General features: G+C 36.3%; 1 protein-coding gene across 1 annotated transcript in view; it reads right to left on the reverse strand.

The window, feature by feature from the left end:
* Positions 1-80: 80 nt before the first annotated feature.
* Hcf (Host cell factor) overlaps positions 81-22512 on the reverse strand; it is a 40806-nt gene continuing 18374 nt past the window's right edge. The window contains exons 11-18 of the mRNA XM_022066745.2: positions 20931-21194; positions 19900-20159; positions 6120-6255; positions 4476-5782; positions 3574-3870; positions 3081-3254; positions 2253-2457; positions 81-1810 (exon numbers count right to left, since the gene is read on the reverse strand). Coding sequence (XP_021922437.1) covers positions 1710-1810; positions 2253-2457; positions 3081-3254; positions 3574-3870; positions 4476-5782; positions 6120-6255; positions 19900-20159; positions 20931-21194 — 2744 coding nt within the window. The 3' untranslated portion in view covers positions 81-1709. The remainder of the gene's footprint in view (positions 1811-2252; positions 2458-3080; positions 3255-3573; positions 3871-4475; positions 5783-6119; positions 6256-19899; positions 20160-20930; positions 21195-22512) is intronic.

Consider the following 22512-nt stretch of genomic DNA (forward strand, 5'->3'; position numbering starts at 1 on the left):
ACTAGATTCCTTTGGCTAAGGATATTCAGGGTGTTCAATAACGTAAAACTAATTCAGGGCAGATTATTACAAATCAGAAATAAACAGTAGTAATTTTACTATTGTGAATATTCAAGGAGTTACAGACATGAAATTGTTAAAGCAAGGATTTATACATGTACAAAGCTAACAATAAGCAGACAGCTCGGTACACATTCACTGGACACATACCTACAGCAAGGCTGTGACATGTCATGTGATGAACTGCTGATATTTTCATAATACAAATGTATGCTAATGAAGGTTATGTGGATATCAATTTTATGGAATCTGTGATGAAATGTGGCAGCAGTCGTCCAAGAATATGACAGACAAATCCCAAATTGGCCAACACCAAAACCATTGACTAAGCATCCAGTACAGCGAACAGCTGACAAATACCCATTAGATATTTATCCACATGAGTTGGATATGTTTCCAAAATTAAAAATTTCATTGAACGAATACCATTCTGAATCTCACTACAAGGAAATTGAAAAGGACTTCCAGGAAATAATTTCCAGGCATGACAGAATGTGATATATTAATATAGTCAAAAGGGCAATAGTTTGAAGGTGATCATAACCTCCAATAATGCTGTTAAAATCATTTCTCAAATTTTGTCTAGTTATCTTTTGTCAGATATAAGTATTTCACAATGAAATTGAAGAAAGAAAATTCAGTAAATTGTTGAAGCTAGGCAATATCTCCTTCAATGACAGCCCTGACATAATCAACACAAAAAACAAAATATCAGTAAGGCAACCATCACCATATTTCATTTTTATTCATTACTAGATTTTAACTAAATGACAAAGAAACAACTCACTACTGGATCAATTTTATTAACCTAAACTACTTCTCTTTGCAAATCCATATACTGTAAGTCACAACATATACACTAAAGATGGCTGTCTTCTGGATTGTTGTGCCATGTGGTCTGGTAGAAGTTTACCGACGTTTCAAAGGACCTTGCTGCTTCCATCATCAGGGCCCTGATGATGGAGGCAGCAAGGACCTCCGATAAGTCGGTAAACTTCTACCAGACTACATGGCACAAAAATCCAGAAAACAGCCATCTTCAGATTCATTGATGTGAAAACCTAAAATCTTACAACATATACACTGTTTTCTATAAATTTATACCATACACATGACTGAGAAAGAAATAAAGAACTCATACTTCCATACACAATAAAGCGGGTATTCAATTTATTGATTATATTTCACTAAACAGCAAGTGAGTACAAATAAATGTTAAGTGAAATGAGCAACTCTGTTTAGAGGCTAAATGATGTTCATTCCACCCCTGATATTCTACAATAAAATACAATTTATTAACTAGTTAATTACATTTGAATGTTAATATGACTTACATAAACTCTGTTGGGAAAAATACTAAGCTGAGATAAAGCAAAGGAAATTAACTAAAAGAAAATTCTTTTCCGAGAAATAAGTCTAGACATAAACAATGTTAAATGTTTATAATTTAAAACTGAACCAGCCTTAATTCACGAAATAAACATACTGATTCTTGTAGGTATCAACATTACCAAGCTGTCTGTCAATATGCAACTTTACACTCTTGAGTAAAAACTGGCTGTCCTGGACATGATTTATGTCATAAGCAGAACAAACAACTTCTTCATGAAAAAGAAATACTATTATACTTCTTAAATCACTTAACCACTTCAAGAATCTTCACCTTTCATTCTTTTGACAGGAGACATCGGTTTGCTATCAGCGCCTGGGCGTTTCATACCCGCTGGCACCTTGACTTGAGTAGAGGGGTCTGTGAAATGCACATACAATTCATCAATTCAAGATAACAAGGTCTTAGTGACTAAAAAAATGCTAAGTAGCAATAAAAATTATGTACGATACTGTCCTGAATGTTGCTAATGTATATTATACTTGAGAAAAATTCTCAGGCTACGAGCCACGTGAGGTGGCTGAACGGTAAACAAACCATATCCTCTGCCGACTTTTCGAGAGTTCCCATCAGCTAGCATGCGACAAAGGAACAGACTGGTTACCCAGCAGCCTCGAGGATGAGAACAGAGATTGTTCTCAAAACGTTGGCGTAAGATATCTTTTGTTCACTGGCACGAGAATTTTTTATCAACTTCAGTCACCGCAAAACCTTCACCTCGTATATTAAACTTATTCCAGTCTTTCAAATTATAAATATTACAGATAATTCACATCCATGCAAATGTACCTCATATACTTACCCTGTAGCCACCTTACTTGGGTAGCAGGACCATAGCCTTTTTCATTACGAGCTGCAATTCTGAATATGATTGCAGGCTTTGTTGTGACATCAATATGAGCTGCTGAGAGGGATGAGTTTGGCACAGTGCACTGATTAGTTGGACCACAGTATACGCGGACAAAAGCCAGCTGGTTTGGTGTGGTAGAAACTGTTTTTGTATCACCCTAACAATATATAAACAAAATGGATAAAATTTAAAACTTTTTCACTAAAATATTTAGATGAATAATAATTTTCATCACAAAAAATTTACTGATTATCCATGCATTCATGAATGTGAACAGAACACACAGAACCAGCAAACAGACAATAGCTTTACTAGTAGGAAGAATACAAACTGCAATAAATAGAATAATATATTAATTAAACTGACAAATATATTTTATGGAATTGCGATTGTGATCACAGAAAGTTATCATCATAAATGTGAAATCATTATAATGAAAAATCTCTTTTGAATTATTGTATCATATTCCATAAAATTTGCCAGTGGGGCCAAGCATGAAATAAATAGCCTTTATGAAGATGGCCGCCTTCTAGATTGTTGAGACGCACAGTCTGGTAGAAGTTTACTGACATTTCAGAGGTGCTTGATGCCTCTATCACTGGGGTGACTCACAACGCAGGGCAATGAGTCACTACTGCACTTCTGAAATGTTGATAAAAATTCTATTACACTACATGGTGCAACAACACAGAAGATAGTCATCTTCATACTTACCACCACGAGAACCTGAAATATCAGAAGTACCCTTTTAACATATTGAATCATCCATTACATACTGACCTGTGCCTGGGAAGTGGCACTGCGCACAGCAAGATACACGGAATACTCAAATATCTCTCCTGTTGTGCTTGGTGGTGGCTCCCACGATAAATGGGCTCCTTCGATGGACTTTGAGATCTTGATAGCTGAAGGGGCACCTGGGTAACCAGGTAGGCAAGTCTTGAAAGCCGAGACCTAAAAAATATGTGGCGACCAATTCAAAGTAATTCTTAACCGTTAATAGTTGGTACATTTTATTATACTGCCCTACACCATGTTTGAAATAAAAACTGTTAATATTAGCCGCAACTTCAGAAGGCTCATAATTAATACGAAAGTTTACCACTGTACCTGAAATTTCACCAGTTCGGTTTAACAACCTGTTTTTCTTAGATATATTTTCATGTTACATACCCCTCGTTCTCACGGTTTTTGAACTGACTCTTTTAGGATAAAAGATGCTACAAGTTTTGAAGAATATACAAACTAAACAGCAATATCATTTTCATCTTACCTCACTCCAGGGGCCCTGACCACAGGAATTGAGAGCAGCAACTCTAAATTTATATGCTGTTCCTGGTTCTAGCTGAATCTTTGCCAAGAGGGAATAGTCAGGAAGATTATCAGCAGTGATTGTATCTTGATCACACTCTTGATTGATATCATCCTTATTATCTGGGTGTACATAGAACATGGTAACAGTGCATGACGTGCCTTTGATCACACCTACATCATGCCATAATGGTACTTCTTTCTTCTTTACAGTTTCAACCATGGGAGTATGTCCAGATTCTTGCTTTACTTTCAAGTCCTGTCAAAAAATTACAGACTTCAAATACTAAAAGTTATTCATGAAAATAGCTTTTAATATAAATTCTAAATAATCTCATGCTATGTGAAATATCACATTGTAAAAAAATTGTAATTATGAAAATAAATTGACTATGAAATAGAGCGAGCTTTGAAAAATAACAAATCTGGAACTTTTAAAAGTACTTTCTTGCAATCAGGATTGAATCTGTATTCCTAATAGTTGCTTATTATACACTGTAACACTCTCATAAACTGGCACTTAAGTCATGGTCTCCCTGCTGAAATAATCTGCTGCTTCTCTGAATGCATATAGCAGTGTGTATCTTGACAAAGAGGTATGGAATAAGAGACCAAGGCAAATTTCACGACACATGAAGGGCTTGAATCTGACAAGCGAAAAAACAGCTGAAGTTAGTCAGCTGCAACAACTGGATATGGCCGCAGAAATCCGATACTGCCATTGGGTTTGTCGTTTGGTGCACGAAGGGGTCTGTGTGTAGTAATTGTGGTTGCATTTCAAATTCAAAATGCCATCTTAATAATTCAATTTCATTTATTTTAAAAGAAAACTAATTTATGTTTATACAAATGGTATTTACTTACCTGTAATTCTGACTTCACGCCATTTGTGGGGGCCTGGTCACATCCCAGGGCTGCCGTAGCCAGCGTAGCAAGTGCATCAGAGTCTGAATCTATGTCATCCAGCTGCTCAGTTTTGACTTGGGTAACGTCTGACTTTTCTTCCTCCCGCTGGGTTGCAGTAAGCAAAGGCTGCTCACTTCTTTTACTATTCTCAGACGACTCCTTTCCTTTTTCAGAATTTACCTGGGATTGTTCATTGCTGGCAATTGGAGTTTCTCCCTGACTCTGGGACGGATTTACTTGTAACCCTTCTTCAGCGCCATTTCCAGTAGCAAGTTGTAGTCCGCTTTGCACCTGATTACCACTATCCTTGCTTTCCACATTTCCTTCATCTTTGGGGTCACTGTTGTTACCAACAGCGTTAACTCCATTCTCTATACGAGGACTGAGAGTGTTAGAAACATCCATCCCACTGCCGCTTTCAGTCGCAACGCTGCCATCTACATTCCCCCCAGGATTTTCTGAATTATTAGAAAGAACATTTTCATGTACATCATCTTCAAAATCTGGTTCTGTTTCTTGTGGTGCATCTTCTGCAGTTGCGGGAGGTTCGGCAGTATCTTTGACCGGATCTGGATTCAAGTCCCCAGATGAACCAAGCACCTGAACAGCTTGACTGAAATCCCCATGTGTACTTGACTGAACTCCAGCAGATTGAACGGCGTTAGCTGGACTCTTCAGATCTTCGACCTCATCATCAATTGGATTTTGAGCCAACTGAACAACAGGAGGCACTGGATTCTCAGAAAATGGAAGAGGAATGTCCAACAAATTTTGGGTTATATTTTCAGTTGCATCTTCAGCATGTTCGTCCTCCATTTGTGTTATTTCCTCTTCCTCCTCTTCATCCTCATCATCATTCTGTTGTCCTATATATTCAGGATCTGGAAAATCCCCATAACCACCAGGATGTGGAGGGTCACCTCCTGAATTACCAGCATTTCCTCCAGTATTTCCATTTTCTTCCGAACTTCCAGGATTGTCAATGCTGCCAGGGTTCTCAGGCGGGTTGCCTGCTGTTCCCTGACTGCTACCCTGATCTCCGCCTTGATTGTTTTCAGATGTTCCTCCAACATCATCTCCTGGATTTCCAGAGGCTTCAACACCTTTTTCTGTATCTTCTGCATGACCATTTATTTCAGCATTAAAAATATCATTTCCTACAAGCACTGAAGCTTCGTGAGGAGATTCTGGGTCAATCAGACCAGCCTCTGCTGCCAACGCAGCAAGCGCAGCATCTGTCGTTGCTGGTCCATCTGTTGTTGATGCTGAAAATTAATAAAGATCCTTCATAAAATTAAATCTAGACAATGTTGTCTATAAATGCACACACTGCTATATTTTGATTTATAACTAAAGCTTCAAAGTTCAGATTTTAGAAAACATTTTCCTTATATTTAATTATAATATAATTAAATATAAGGAAAATTATATATTTTCCAAATATTTTCCTATCTGAAAGCCTTCAAAATCAACGTCAGACATTTCCATGTCCATTACTTTATCATCGGCATGTCACCAGAAAATTCATGGTACGAAAGTTTTCTGTACACAGAGTTCGCATTCTTCGATAAGTGAAGTAATGGTTTTTGAAGCTGTACTTGCCCACAGTTGTTGTTGGCTGTTTCTGTTGTGTCACTTTCAGACCAATGCTCTTAGGGTCTGTCCTAAAAGAACTTGCCATATTGGAAATAAGATGTACTCTTTTCTGAACTCCCATTGTTGATGAATTTTTCTGTAGCTGTTAACAAGAGACCACAGGAAACACATCATTATTACACAATTACATCAATATTCTCAACAAATTCTACATGAAATGACGCCAAACATTCAATGTTATAACCAAAGCAGTTCATCCTTAGACTACAGTAGTGAAGTCTGAAGTTGTTGATTATTCTTCCATTGGCGTGATGAAGAACCACCAGTCAGAATCATGCACTTATAATGGTAATTTTATTTTGCTTCATTTCTTTTAATGCTGTATTATCAATGTTAAATATTTAATTTCATTAGAACATTCATAAAAAAACATGACATTTCGTGAGTGGGGGGGAATACATTGACATCAGGAAACAAAAGAATGTTATATTAAGTGTTGTAAATGTCCACTGTGCACTGTATGATCACTTAACATTGAAGATTGACTGGATTGGTTTCTGTCCTGCACACTTCCTGTCATGAAAATGGTCACCAAATGAGATACTGTCAATTTGTTTGGCATAGGAGAATTGGGAAATGTATCTGTAAACTCATTCTGGCTAGTTACATAAGAATAAGATGACAGGTATTGTGCGACAATGAACACTCATCTCTTCCTTGTACTTTGAGTACTGAAAGATAAATAACAATTTGGAAAACGATGTGACGCGCGCGAGCTCTTGTAGTCACAGAAATATTGTGTGTTCATTAATCCAATTGAATAGCACTGAATTTTAGCCATAAATAAATATTTTAATATGGACTGAACTGTACACACATAAAAAGGAACCACTATATGTGCGCACATTCACATGAAAGTAGTCCTTAACATATCTACTATAAAAATTTGTGATTAGTCGTTGTCTTCAAGAAATGACGTCATCAACAATGTCAATAGATATTTGTTTACTCGGAATTGTTGTGGAACACAACAATGCCGAGTACAACACAACAATGCCGAGTAAACAAATAACGCTTCACTACCAACCCAGTTATCAACTATTTGATGTACCAAATCCAACTGCAACAAGGTAAAGTGATACTAATAATACTGCTCATATATACTCGATATATTACGATTACGAAAACTATTATGATCGATTTTAAGACGAAGATTTGCAAGGGTGGGGCTGGACGTAGATAGTTGACTGACCAAGAACTGTTGGCCTCTGATCAGCGACGTAAAGAAGTAAAATATCAGATAGAGACAGCGGGGATAGTTTAGTGTGTTACTTAAGATTTTAAAACACAAGTGTTTTAACCCTCCATTAGGGGGAGGGGTTAGTTTAGTTTAGTTGGTTGCGTTTTACAAACTTGACCAATCCCCCCGAGGAGCTCCGAAAGGAGCGCTCTGCTCTAGTAAAGTAAATTGTTGGTCACCACTTAGCAGAACAATAACATAAATAAAGAGTTTTATCTGCCAAGGTATGTATTAACACATTCAATATATTTACCTTATCCAAAACTTACATATCAGCATATAAACAATACAGTGGAACATGCAATATGTCTAGTGAAATGACACAATGGGCACAAAACAACACACTTTATGTAGTATTAAAAAGTACCCATTCTTATATAAGGGATAAAGAAACACCAGCTTAGATGCTACAAAAACAAATTATAGCTAAAATGCTGCACTTTAAACTGCAGAATAAGACCAATTAACCATGAACTTAATTGAAACCACTCAAATGGAAATTTATGTTCATGGTACTTTTGTTGTGTGTTCAATGTGCCAACTACCATCTTACTGTGCCATTAAAATCAATTGTCTTCAACATAACTTATAAAAATTTGCAATTAAAAAAGGTTTTACCCTTTCAAAGCAAGTTTGGATAGCTTATCAGCCTATAAAGTAACTTCTCTATTTTGAAAAAGAGTCAAGTTTTTGTAAATATGGTTTAGAACACATTTAAATATAAATATTTTTGTCAGTTGTTTTTAATGTTGTCTAATTTTTACTCTCCAAATACAACCTGTTTTAGTACAGAGAGCAATTTTCATTGAGGGAATAATTTAATTGGTTTTTGGGCACTTGAGGTGACAGGAAATGGCAAGGGGGCCTTTTTTTTCACAGTTTATCAGCTTACATCACCTGGAAAAGATTTATTAATTTGTGAAGTGTTAAAATGAATTTCTGTAATATGTGAGATTTGAGGTTATAACAGCAATGAATAACAAGATGGCTGTTGTCTAGAATGTAGCACCATGTAACTTAGTACACTTTTGAAGAAACTGAGAGGCATAAACTGTTAAGAGAAGTTTCATGAAAAAAGGCAGTGGCAATATGAATCATGGGAAATGGGAGCATAAAAAAATAAGAACGATGATTGTCATGTATAAATAAATACTACATGACTAAGAATACAGAGCATGAATTACATTTTCATCTAAAAGAAATATAACCACGTAATGCCTAGATCTAATATCTATTGTGAACATCATATGCCAAGAGTCTGCTGTGGCAGCCACAAACATTTCTAAACTGACCCCTGGTTACATGTATTCTGGTCTGATCCTCCAGATTGGACTATGTAAAAGTTCGGTAACCCCCAACATGTAAGTATAATATTCAAATTATCCACAATAACACTCAGAAGATAATAAATAGAAATGCAGAAATAACTGAAGATAAATACAAATTATATGAAATTTAAGTTATAAAAAAAAGAATACTACAAACACAGACGCTACACAATTCAGAGATGGGAGTTTTAAAACTAATTACAAAATGGAGACAGAGCAATCCAAGGTCTTAAATATCTAAGGCAGATGTTAATAACTGTATTATAACTTTCAACTTCACATGTATTCAATATATCATACAATTTACAAATGTAACAAATGATGATATTTCCCTTGCATGGTACAGTTCAGTAGCTTTATACACAAAATTAAAAATTCTGCATGTTTTTACACTTGCTTCTCTACATAAATTGCTGTCTGTAGTGATTCCAAGACAGTCTCTCACTTTTACCTCTCTCTTACCCATTTGAAGAAAAAACAAATTCTGAAACTAATATTTTTCTTCCTCACACAGATTCAGTTTATAAAGTTTGAACGGAATGTGCATAAACACAAACACAACAAAGACCTATAGTAAAAAATGGGTTTCCTTACATACAAACATGTTTACTGTTCACTACTATCCTAACTGTTTAATTGCACACAACAGTTTGTTTGCAGACTTAATATATCATTCATAACATAAACATCTAAACAGCACATTATTCATATTGTCTACCAGCTATGAGAAAAATTCTCTCAACAGAATTTAACTTGTAGATAAAACTAATGGTTCTTACAATAATGTCCTACAGAAAATTTACGATGAAGAATGTAATTTTAATTCTAAAACCTCTGTATCATATTCAAATTGTACTGCCTTAAAAATTCTTGAAGTATATAACCTTTAAAATGCACGTGCACCAAAACTCAAGAACATTTGCAACTATAATTCAAACTGCATATTGTTCAGTACATCCAACATAAATTCCCATATGATTATACATTTTCAGTTTTCAAGAATACTTTCAAAACAGTAAGGTAAACTGCTACTGTAGGTAATGCCAATGTTTTCAATGCCATGAATAAAGTATTCTTACATTTAAACTCATTAACCCAAATCTGAATGAACTTTTGTGTAAAGGAGAAAGATGAAGATGTATACAAGATTTCAGGTTCTCACCGCTGAAGGTACCTGTAAAGAGTCGGTAAACTACCAGAAGCCATCTTCATACTTGTTGCCATGAGAACCTCAAATCCTACTTAATAAACCAGTAAACTTATATGTGGAGGCTACTCTTCACCACATTTGGAGATTTCAAGCCCTTAACATTAAAATATATTGGACCTGTCTTAGTTTTGTTACACTGCAATGCTTGTTCTGTCAAATCCCGCTATATGCTAATTCATAAAATGTTATCATTAAGCAGAATTAGTTACAAACACATAGAAACAGTGTCTCTGAAGTAACTCAGTACAGTGACTGATTACAGGCCAAACAATGGGGTTCAATCCCTGAAAGAGGAACAGGTTTCCTTCTAGCCTCCGCAGCCAAACTCCTATCCAACGGGTATTGGTGGGTCCATTTCCCGGGGGTAAAGAGCGACTGGGCCGTGAAGCTGACCACTCTCTCTCATCTAGCGCCAAGGTTGAGAATGAGTAGGAGCTATTCTTCTCCCCCACGAGCACATAAATGGTACATAGTGGGATAGCTTTACTTTTTAAAGTTTTAAATGATTTCATAATCTGAATACTAATGTATCCTTTCAGCCTGTTTTCATTAACAGCGATCTACTAGCCAAATACAGTACAATAACCTCAGCTATGGAGAAAGTGCCATACAATGTAACACGAGCAGTTCTGTTGCACTGTTTCAAAAATCAGATAAATCAGTGCAAAAGTAATCTATATTGTATAAAAAAACGAAGGTAGAGTTCAATATGTAATATAAGACACATTCAGACACTTTAAAGATGTAAGCAACATCAGTAAGTGCTTCAACCATAAAAATGGTAATTTTTATTGGCTAATTTTAAGATTACGTATGATATTTAAAAGTCCTAACAAATCCTGAAAACAATTTTCAGAGTTCAATAAATTTTTTAAGACATGCATTGCCATCCAATTCTCTTTCACACACATAAGAGGAAAAAGTAAAGAATGATGTCTGAGCTACCCGCGTTCCAAATCTTGATACTAAATCAACCAGATGCACCACTTCTAGGAACACGTGAGTTAGTTCCTGCTACAGTACTATTAAGAAACCAGAGCTGTTCCTCTCACATACATGAAGATACTTGAATTGACATTATTTGTACATGCAAATTATAATCAAATGTATGGTGTGAAAGGAAAGCTTACATTTTGGTAAATCATAACGCCATTTGTCATGTGCACAATTTTAGAACAATTATCAAAAGAAATTCATATTAGGATCAATTAATTTTAGGTCCCTTATTGCCTTTCGAGTTATCAAACATTGGGTTCCGCAGTGGCCGCGCGGTCTGAGGTGTGGGCCTTGTGCCGCTTGGTCGCTGGGACCGTGGGTTCGAATCCCACTCAAGCCATGGATGCTTGTCCGCGTTTTACTGTGTTGTGCTGCCCTGTGTACAGGTAGAGACCTTGTGACAGGCCGATCCCTCGTCCAAGGAGTCCTACTGAATGTCCATACAGCAAGCCAACGAAAAGTTGGGGCCCGCAGTGCTCAGGCACTTGAAGAATGGGTCATTCCCAGTACCCAGTTATCAAATATTGCACATGAGAATAGCATAGCAGACATTATCAAATACAAAGCTAGAGAGATTTTCTGGCAGCTATGGTGGGGAAATGACCTAACCATGACTTGTCAACAGCATTGGTCATTTTTCCTACTCAGTCAACTGTAGCAACATCAGACTTAAGTTCACTTACCTACACAGGAGATGCTGAGAATATTTTGCATTAGACTGAAACATTCCTTAAACCTACACAGATTATGGCTTGTATGCTATACTTATTTTGCGGACCCTGCAAGATGAATGATTTCTCTACAATCTTTGTATATGGATAAGTTTGAAAGATTTTAGTTTTTAAATACCTCCACTGGTTAAAGAAACCAATTACAGAAATTAAAATCTTGCTATTCGATCATTTGGCTGCAGAGTGCACAAGTATGTAGGATTTGAGGTTTTCACGGCGGTAAGTCTGAAGATTACTGTCTTCTGGGTTGTTGCACTGCGTAGTCCGGTAGATGTCCACTGTTTCAGAGATCATACTGCCTCCATCATCAGGGCGCCCTGACTCATTACAATTTACAAACTACAATCTGCAATATCTTCTAGAGCAACAAACAGGCTACAAGAAATTATAATGGGCAACATTCTTCACTTGGGAACTGGGATAGCTCAGTCAGTATAGTGACTAGCTACGAGCTGGACTGGGGTTCGATCCCCGACATGGGCAGAGGATTTTTCCTCTAGCCTGTGTCCAGACTGGCAGTGGGGCCCACCTAGCCTTCTATGCAATGGGTACTACTGGGGTCCTTTCCCAGGGGTAAAGTGCAGTTGGGGCGTGATGCTGACCACTCACCCCCATCTACTGCCAAGGTCCTCTTCCCCCAAACGAGCTACATGGGGTGTAGTGGGAAGGCTTTACTTTATTTAATATTCTTCACTTACAGACTAGCTACAAGGACTAATCAAAGACCTGGAGACAACTTCAAATGTAGGCTAAAAACTTTTCAACTATATTCAAAGAAGCCAAAACCAAAATTAGTTAAAACAAGGGAAACCAGATCATTTAGGTAATTCTCATCATGGTTCATCGTATCTGAAGCAATCAGCTGAGCACAACCCTGTAGCACCAGAAGCTGACAGTTAAACCCTGCAGACATGAAGAGCCTACACTGGGCACAATATAGAGCCGCTTATACCCACTTCCCCAACATAAAAAACATTTGTTTTTACAAATGTGTTAATATTATCTTCCTATCACCTTACTGATTATCCAAATGACAGCTTACCACCAAAATTCTGTACACCTTTTTGCCACTTCTTAGCTCACTGTAACATCCTTCATTCCACTATCTGAAGAATAATCAGCAACTCATATAAATCACAAAATTCCTCATTATATAATATCATCTACTTCCTGATTACTTAATCTTTCTAATGTCCAAGTATTATCATTAGTATGGAGCAACACACGACTTATTAAAGCAAGGGACCATAAAATGACGAAGTAAAGTTTGTCCCGCTACGTGCCGTAAAGGCGCTTGGGGTGAGTGGAGGTATAGCTCCTCTCTTTCTTGACCTCGGCACTAGATAAGGGTGAGTAGTCGGCATCACGCCCCTAAAATGATGAAGTACTTTTGTGAATTCTTCCCTTAAACCTAACCTAAATCCCTTCTTTACTTATTTAAGGTTCACTTAATAATGCTGTCAGTAGCTCACATTTTATACTGCAAAATGAAAGGATATAAAAGTAAATGACTACGGCTTTATTTAAGGTAACATTCTTGAATTTCCTGGGAGGCTGACATATTTTTGCATTGGTATTCATGATATTTGTACTCTTTCCTTATGAAATATCACCAACATAAAACATGATTTGGACCATTCAACTTCAGCAGTTTCTGATGATCTTGATTGAATATATAACACAGGAACACTGAAAATATTGGAATGAAGATTTCTTCTTTCTAGTCCACCATAAATTCAAAATGGATCAGATAGTAGTTTGTTTACTCATACAAACTCTACTCTACATCCCATATATTAATTCTAATAAAGCGAACAAGTTTCTTTGTTATTCCAAACATAATTACATTACTATATACCACAAACACAGGCATAAGAAATGGGGCTTATGAAAGAAAATTCAGATACTATAAACTCAAGAGATTTATTTCACTTTTGTCTATGAATCTTCAACCTGATTCTTTCTTTCCTATAAACCAACACTGCATTAGATCCCTTCCATTCTTGACAAGAATAAAACATGTTCTTCCTAATATGGCAATTACAAATTGCTAATTTCAGCATTCAAAATTATTTACAGGAGAAATGCTTTCAAATACCACCATGAAAATGTTCTGAAACTAAGATCATCATGAAAATATGTTACAAAAGCAAGCTTATTACAGATACTTAAACCTCCCTAATAATGCCTGTTGATAACAAAATCAGACAAAAAAATTTTATATGGCATTAATGAATACATCCCAGTAGCGGAGAAATGAACAACATTAAAAAAGACAACACTGTATAAGAAACAAACGACTAATTGCAAAGTACAGAAAATTTGCACTGCATTTTACTATATTCATCTACATATACTTCACGTTTCTCCTTTATCTTTATAACTGGAAAATGCAATTAAGCAAATCAATCCTGAACAAAATAATTATACTTATCAGTAAAAGCATTTATAATTTTTAAGGCCTAATTCAGGGGTTCTCAACCAGTGACACGCCAATGTTTTGCACAGCCTGCGTAAATTCAAGTGCACTGTCAAACTGTATGATGAAAAGGTTATCTGATATAATAAAACACCTCCTGTTAATGTCATCAGTATTTGGCAGTACCCATCAGTGTGAGAAACTTCTTCACATCTGGAAGTATATATGCAAAATTTGATAAGAACGATTACTCAAGCAAAAACTGTGCCGTATCTGGGTAATGAATGACCGTTTAAAAAAAATCCTTAGAAATATGTGAAGCCACACACAACAGTAGGCATAAGTCAGAAATTTTAATAAACTGCAAGTCTTTCAATAGACTGTCCTCATTTACAACCTTGCATTCTAATATGACAAAATTAATGTGGCCCCAGATCCAGAAAAGTTTGAGAAGAGAACCCCTGGCCCAACTGCTAGTCTTGGTACATTAATAACCACAGACCTCTGTATGACAGACATGTTTCACATTTATATAACTCTGGCTTTCAGGGGCTAGCCATATTGTGTGTCAAGCCGACTCTGACCACAAAAACCTGAGGACAAGAATGTTTAACACTGTAAGTCATTGTAAATACAATAATTTATTAAATTTAATTCAGGTTTATTCACAGAATCTGTCTCCTTACCTTATGCAGCTTGTACAGTTGCAAAACTTGCAGTTCTTAATGTAAACATGTTCTGAAAAAGTAACTTTGTCAAACAGAAATACCAATTTGGCTCATACAATAGAACTCTGTTAAACGAGGAATTAACGAACATATTGCCACCTTCATTCAGTAACTCGCTTACAGTTGAAAGATTTATGTGATGTAAGGCATCAAAATTGTTATAAAATGTCAGCATACCATGAAGTTTCTACCAACTTTAACCAGAAAGTAACAAAAATGACAAACACTGGCAGCTCAGAAATTAATCACATCTGACTCAAGGTAATGGAAGATGGTAAAATTCAGCCAATTTCAACATTCAAAATTATAGGACCTTTATTTTGTATAACTCGACACAGAATTTATATAATGACCTTGAAATATATATATATATATAAAGGGGAGTGGTTCAAATCTGAGAAGACAACTCATAAGCACTTGTAATACCATCAATAACGTACGAAAACCGAGACTGGTCTGAACACTCAAAAAACAATCAGATTGAGTACTGTAATAAAACTGCCCCCCCCCCAGTAACAAGCACGTGTGCACACACACACACACACTCACTCATTTCATGACAAACCATGTACAAATGTTCTCCTTAGAAAAATCTTACAAATTTTAATTGTTAGCATGTTAGGTTGTTAATTTGGGGACAATATGAATGTACCGAACTAAAATTATATATATAAATATATAAAAAAAAACACATTCCAACAGTATTAACATTTCTGAACAGAGAAGCTTCTGAAACTCATACAAAAGCAAGTGAACCATAAATGTGCATATACAACAATGTGGATAATTACTCTTCACTCAAACCAAAATAATGCACAAAGTCCAAACTTTTAACTGCCACGATGAACAAACTTACAGGATCTACACGTCGCCGTATGATTAAATTCTGTCGAGTATGTCATCGTAACACATCCTGTACCCAGACAAAGAATACGTCCAAGATCTTCATACAAATGTAAAATGCACATACAACTATAAAATAACACACTCGCTCTATATGTATTGAACGCTCCAAATCATTCTCTATTATCTTTATCAAGTATCTACTTTTAGACCACAATTCCTCAGCCTTTGACAACACTTTTTAAAATGACATACATAAGAAATATGTTTTATGTATCAAACACCATTAAAATCTGCCAGTTCTCAAACATTGTGTAAATTCACACATCACTCTGTGCTAACTATGAAACTACTACAAATAAAACAATAGGAATTCAATGATTAATTTCTCAAAACGTAATTTACAAAACTGTTACTAATTTTTAAAACCTAAAACATATCCACGCTAAATGCCTTATAATAACCTATTACACAATCAATTCATTGGAGAGCTGAATTGACAATTACTTTTTTCTATATTAACTTCATCACCCCTGACAGAATTCAACCAAAATGTAGTAAATAACAATTGTTATAGGCGACTATTGGAGCCGTGACACTCATCATTACTGTTGTATTCACACATCATCAAAATGAAACCACTTAAAATTCATGGTGATTGGTATATGTAACAGAAATAGAACGTTTGGATGACGTCTTCAATTTGTAGGTAGCGACCTTAATTTCAAGATATTACATTAATTTGATACAAACAATACAGAATTTTCCCCTGTATCCTTATACCACTCTTATGAGTTGGTTCCTGGTAATACAGGCTTGTTATACACAAAATCTCTATCCAGTTTTCATGCCTAATGGGCACAAGTACAATGTAAAAGGACATTCTGTTGCAACCAGCGCAGAAGAAAGGAAAACGTGACTCCAAAAAAACTACTCAGAAACACAATGATGCATTATCCTTCAAAACTGTACACAACACATTCATCATGAGAGAATTACATAAAATATAGCAGACACTTTTTACAAGAAGACAACACAACTTTTGTTTAAAACAATTATTGATGATTAATATAATAAAAGAGCCGAGTAAAACAGTGACAAAGCGTGTGCACCTTGCAACATATCTAACGACTGCTTACATTCCAAGGTACACAAAACTTCAGAACCAATTTCTGATAATATATGAGATAATTTTTAAGCTGGAATGGGTATTTTAAATGGCTTTAAAATTGTTAAAAATAACATATACAAAATTACTAATTTGTTATAAACATTAAAATAACATATAGGCCTATATGCAGTCCCACTCTCGTAACAGGCAATGGAAAAAAAAGACTGTCATTATACCAAGCACTGTAAACAAAAATGCAAAACTGCATGAACAATTAAATGATCAGTATTGTTAAATAACCTACAATTCACCAATTATCTAGTTTTAGGATATATAAATGATTCCCGACAGGTTTGTTTTTACTAACGGTCAAATCGCAGGGACTTGCGGCATGAAGGGAATGGTAAGCTACATTTCTCAAACTCTTGTACTTTTAAGTGATCTATTGTATTTCAACTATTTCATAACGCAAAAGTTCCTTCGTCATCGGGTTGATTAATAACCCGCATATGAGAAGTTGATTTGGGGTGCGGGAACCCCTGTACACAAAACTGAAAACTCTGTTAAGTCTTACGAGTATAAGAAATGGAGGGCACAGTTTTTAAAAACAATTTTAAAAATTAAGAAAACTACAATTAACATAAAACAAGGGACCTGCTGTACAATTATATAATTCACACATGATTTGTAAGTACAAGTACTTTTGTGCTAATTAATATGCTATTTTTACACAACTGTAGTTTAAAGTCTTTCTTAATGGTTTCGTTGAAATATGCTGTAAAGCGGTAATAAATATGAGGGTGAAGATGACTGTTAAAAGGGCTGACATACATCATCTTGAATTACATTATATACAACGCTGTGTAGAATGAAGGCTTACATATCACTGTAATCAATTTAGAATATTAATATTTTTGCGGGCACTACTATTTCTACGACAATTTCAACAAGAAGCGTAAAAACATTAGAGGCACATCCTTAATTAAATATGAGTACAAAGATCAGTTCAAAATAATACATTACTTAAACCTCTCAACTGAGCCATGCATTGTTTGGTACGTTGTTTGCAATGGGCATGATGCATTATGACGCAACTGCTTATCCATCTGATATTTTCTCCATCAGACAGCAAACATTTATTTCTAATGTCGTCTAGCTTGTAACTCCACGCGTGCAGAACTTGTTGAAAAAATGGCGGCTATAAGGAAGGGCGCTAAGCTAGATGACAAAGATCTATGCAAATTAATGATTATAGTGGCACTAGTGATGGATGGGTAAATACCGAAAAAACAATTCCAAATCTGGAACAACTCTAACTACATCTAGTGATGATGTAAATGAGCGCAAATTTGAAGAGAGGTTATGGTAGATGGATGGCCTGCAAACAGTAAAGAGTGAGCAGTAGTTCCTTTTATTTCTGAGTGTGGCGTGAATATAAATGTGGATAAGATAATATTGCAGGGTCACATTATCAATGGATATATAGGCCCTACATACATTATCACTGTTCTGTAAAGAATGTTTCAATATACGCAGTGGATTGTTTTTCTTCTGTGGCGATTTTCCTGTTTGAAATTTTACGAATGAAGTTTTTTGGGTATGCACTCGATCTGCAACAGGTGTAATTTATTATCAACTTTATCACAGTACTTGTTCAAAGTTTCCTGCTTGCGACTCTATGACGAAGTACTGGTGCTCTTATTGTGACCTGATTCATACATGAAGCTCCTCATGTGCCCCCCCCCCCACCCCAGTAATCTGGAGGGGTAAGGTCAGGCAACTCAATGGCAGTATCTGTATTTAGCACAATCCCCACTTTAACGTCAATACTGGTTGCGACAAAGAACAGTGTCTTGATGAAGTTCCAGTTTATCCTGAATCCGGTCATTCGATATCAAGAAAATATTTAAATTCCAAACAACAAATTCCTTGCAAGTCAAGATTATAATCTTCTGGGTTGTTACGCCATACAGTTCAAAGGACTAAATCACAAAGATGGAAGCTGATTTTCTTTCAAATGTGGTACAAAACTTACTTTCTCCAACTGAATTCTGTTATCAGTGATTAATATTAAGATTCTGGGCATTTGGGGATAAATTCTCGTACTTCAACATGGCAGAAAAAAAATCACCCAAACTGGAATATGAATAAAGGGAACATTGCCAGAACCAATTCTGGCAATCTGTAATTCTTCTATAACCTTTCTAAATAATGAAATGTATTGGTGAATTTCATTCCTACTATTCATGGTATTACTGAAAAAATATTTAGAAAAAAAGAATCTTTTAGCTACAACTACAAAATTCTCTGCATAACAATGTTGCAAGTACAGCAGAAAACGACGAGTACAAATTACAATGTGTTACACTTACAATCCATAATTTAGGAGAAAGTAGCTGACACAGACTTTTCACACTGAACACTTTTCAAATAAATTTACCCATTCTCTTACTTTCAGAAACTGAAAATAGAAACAATCTTCAAGAATTGGTGAAGGAAAACAAACCTAACGAGGGGAGTAAAATTTCATAACATATTACATAAGAAATGTGTACTTTCCACAAACAAAACTAGCGAAATACTGTGTTCTAAAATAAGATGCTTTGTACTAACTCGTCCTTTTAACCGCCTCACATATTCGAGGTTACGACCATCTCAAAAAATACGTGGGTTCTCACACCAAAATTCAAGTGCCAGTCAAAAAATATGATCACCAATAAAACTGCATAAGGAAAATGTTACGACCCTGTAGAAATCAAGACAATGTCGTAATCAGTTTCCAATGTTTAACAGAGTTCTAATGTGTAAATTTTTAAAATACAACGCTCTGCAAAACAGTTTTTAATAACCATCTTTTTCTATTTCCACTGTCTGTACAATGGCGTACACTACAGTAAATGCTCGCTTGCATACGGCTGAGCAATAAATATTTGAATCTGTTTTGACGCCATTTTAAGAACTTACATACGTTTCAAACTGCAAATTATAAAATGTTAAATTGGTACATAGAAGAAAACAAATACACACAACTCAGTTCAGGTTCGACGGGTTCAAAATATCCATGTTGCTCGGACTTTCGGGTTCAGGTTGGGACTGGGAGGCGGGTGGGTGTTGGGTTACCTGCTGTAGGCCAGATGCTGGCATGGTTACTATCTGGCCTGTTCCTGCATTTAACAGCGTCTGGCCTGCTGGTTTTGCCGCAATGGTGACAGTTTTCGGTGGTCCGCCTTGTTGGCCTGGAACTGTGATAGTAATAGGTTTGCCCGTATTACCTCCAGCCACTGCCCCGGATGACACTACAATCATTTTTACACCTCCAGGTCCAGTGATATGACTTGCTGCAGATAGCGGAACTGCATTTACAGTGGATGTTGTAGCACCTGCAATTAAAAAGCAGTGCCTTCTTCAGTATCTTTTACTGTGACAATCCTTACAACACGCGTCCCAGAATGAGTGTGTTTTCTACGAATAAAATATTACAGGCAAGATAATAATTTATTCAGAGGAAAACGAGTCAAAATAACCAGGTTTTCATTCTAAACGGTTCTGACCAGGGCTGTGGAGTCGGAAGCAATTTTAGGGGTTGTCAGTAAAAATTTACTGACTCTCACCTCAATATAAAATCTTAAGAACGCTTTCGCTACCGTGTGAGCTGCCGGCGGCCTCACACTTAGGGAGATTCAATGACGCGTTGAGCCACATGGTGCGGGAATAATGCTTTGTAACTTTGGCTCTTCTACCTAAAGAATACAAACTGTCTACAAATCAACCAATTTCTGCAATAACCATTAGATGTATATTTAAATATAGGCTATAAGTCTGAAAAGTAGTCTGATGATCCATGTGGTGGTGATGAAATCTCTTGTGGTACCATTTACCATTTTAGTAGGTTTACAATTATTAATACATATCGAGCTTTTATGAAGAAGTCGGAGGTTTTAGTACCGACTCCCACAGCCCTGGTTCTGACGATGGTGGATTACACTTAAAATTATTGGCTCTGTTTCCATCTTCAGGCGAGAGGTACCTACTCAGTTGCGTCCATCAGATAGAGCCAGTTTCTGAAACGTACCGGTTTCTTCTTTTAAACATGGATGATGGAAAAAGTCCAGATAGTGAATAATTTTAAGTGTAACCAGATTTTAACTCACCGATTGCAGTCTGTGCACTGCTCACAGCCTGAACAGTCCTTAGGCCAGAAGCTGTGGTTACCACAATGATTTGTGGCCCGCCAGCAGGGCGTCCTGGCATTCCGACACTCATGCCAGCTGTCCCTGGCATGCCACTTGTCATTCCTGGACCTGGTTTTGTGATCACTATAGTTTGTTTACCCCCAGCTCCTGGTGCTTTGCTTACAGTCACCATGTTTGTTGGCATAGTCTTCATGGTTGTTAGTACCTTTGCTGTAGCTCCACCTAATGGTGAACACAAAAAGTTACAAAATTTGTAAAGTTTATCCTTTTAATGAAATAAATCTGGTCATACATCCTGTATCAATTCACATTTGCAAACACATGACCCATGGTGATGTAGATGGTAGTTCCAGCAGACCCATATATGAAGGTTATTTACAATACATAACCTAAAGGTAAACAGATGTCACCTGCACAGACCAAGTGACTGGAAAGTCATAAGAAAGCTTAAAAGCCAGGGACAGCCAAGGCAGAACAGGGGACATAGGAAACTGGGTAATGTGACATAGCCCAAGACCTGGGAGGTCCTAACCATGGCCCAGGTCTAAAGGCTATACCCTAATAAGAGAGAACACCCCTCTTTAGGGACCGAGGGACTCTGTGAGACCAGGGACCTACAAGGACATCATTATGGAGACCAACAAAAATTCTTTAGCAAATACCTTTTCAGAATTTTGCCATTTGGGTAGACATTTCCTTAAAATGGGCGATTATCATGAGAAATCACCAAGTATAATATTGTGCTTTGTAATAGGCACAGGGCTACTGAAAGATTATAAGAATGGGAAGTACAAAAGATTAGCCAATGGCCACTTTGACACCCATTCTATTTATTTACATTCCATACAATAGATCCTTAACAGGCCTATGCAAAACATGTAGAGCATGCCACAGCAGAAATACATTACTTATTTCTAATAAAATTCATGATGAAATCAAGAGCAGATTAAATTCAGGGAATGCTTGCTATCAGCGAGTCAAAAATCTTTTGTCCTCGCATCCCATAACAAAGAAACTGTAGACTAAAATATACAGAAGTGTAATTTTGCCAAATATCAAACTATAATATACATTACATGATTTACCTAAAACGGAATACAGACTATGAAGATACAATTCAATAATTGGATCCCCACTTCTTGGATGTCTCAAAACCATTTTAACCAATTGTGCACTGCTGTACATTAAACACTACCGCACAAAATTCTTACCTTAATCTTAGTGTCGCTTCTCAGGCGGATGTACTTAAAAACATGTAAAGTCCACGAGGAAATTACAAAAAACTAACGACTTGTTTAGCACCAGTGAAACAGAACATGCACAAAACTATCGAATCAAAAAATACCGGTCGACACGAACACGGGTACGTAGATTTCATTCGATTCGGATTCACGCAAATTTTGTATTGCCACACTTCGCAGATAACCAATTATATTTTTAATGTGACAGACATACACACAACCTTCATTATTTTTACCTCCAGGTAGCACTTAAGATCTGCAGTTGAAAAACAACACGTTTAAAAGAAAGTCTGGCACGT

This window comes from Zootermopsis nevadensis, unplaced genomic scaffold (assembly GCF_977971745.1).
Source record: "Zootermopsis nevadensis isolate Lab colony 2312 unplaced genomic scaffold, Znev_1.0 Znev_ptg000023l, whole genome shotgun sequence".
Classification (NCBI taxonomy): domain Eukaryota; kingdom Metazoa; phylum Arthropoda; class Insecta; order Blattodea; family Termopsidae; genus Zootermopsis; species Zootermopsis nevadensis.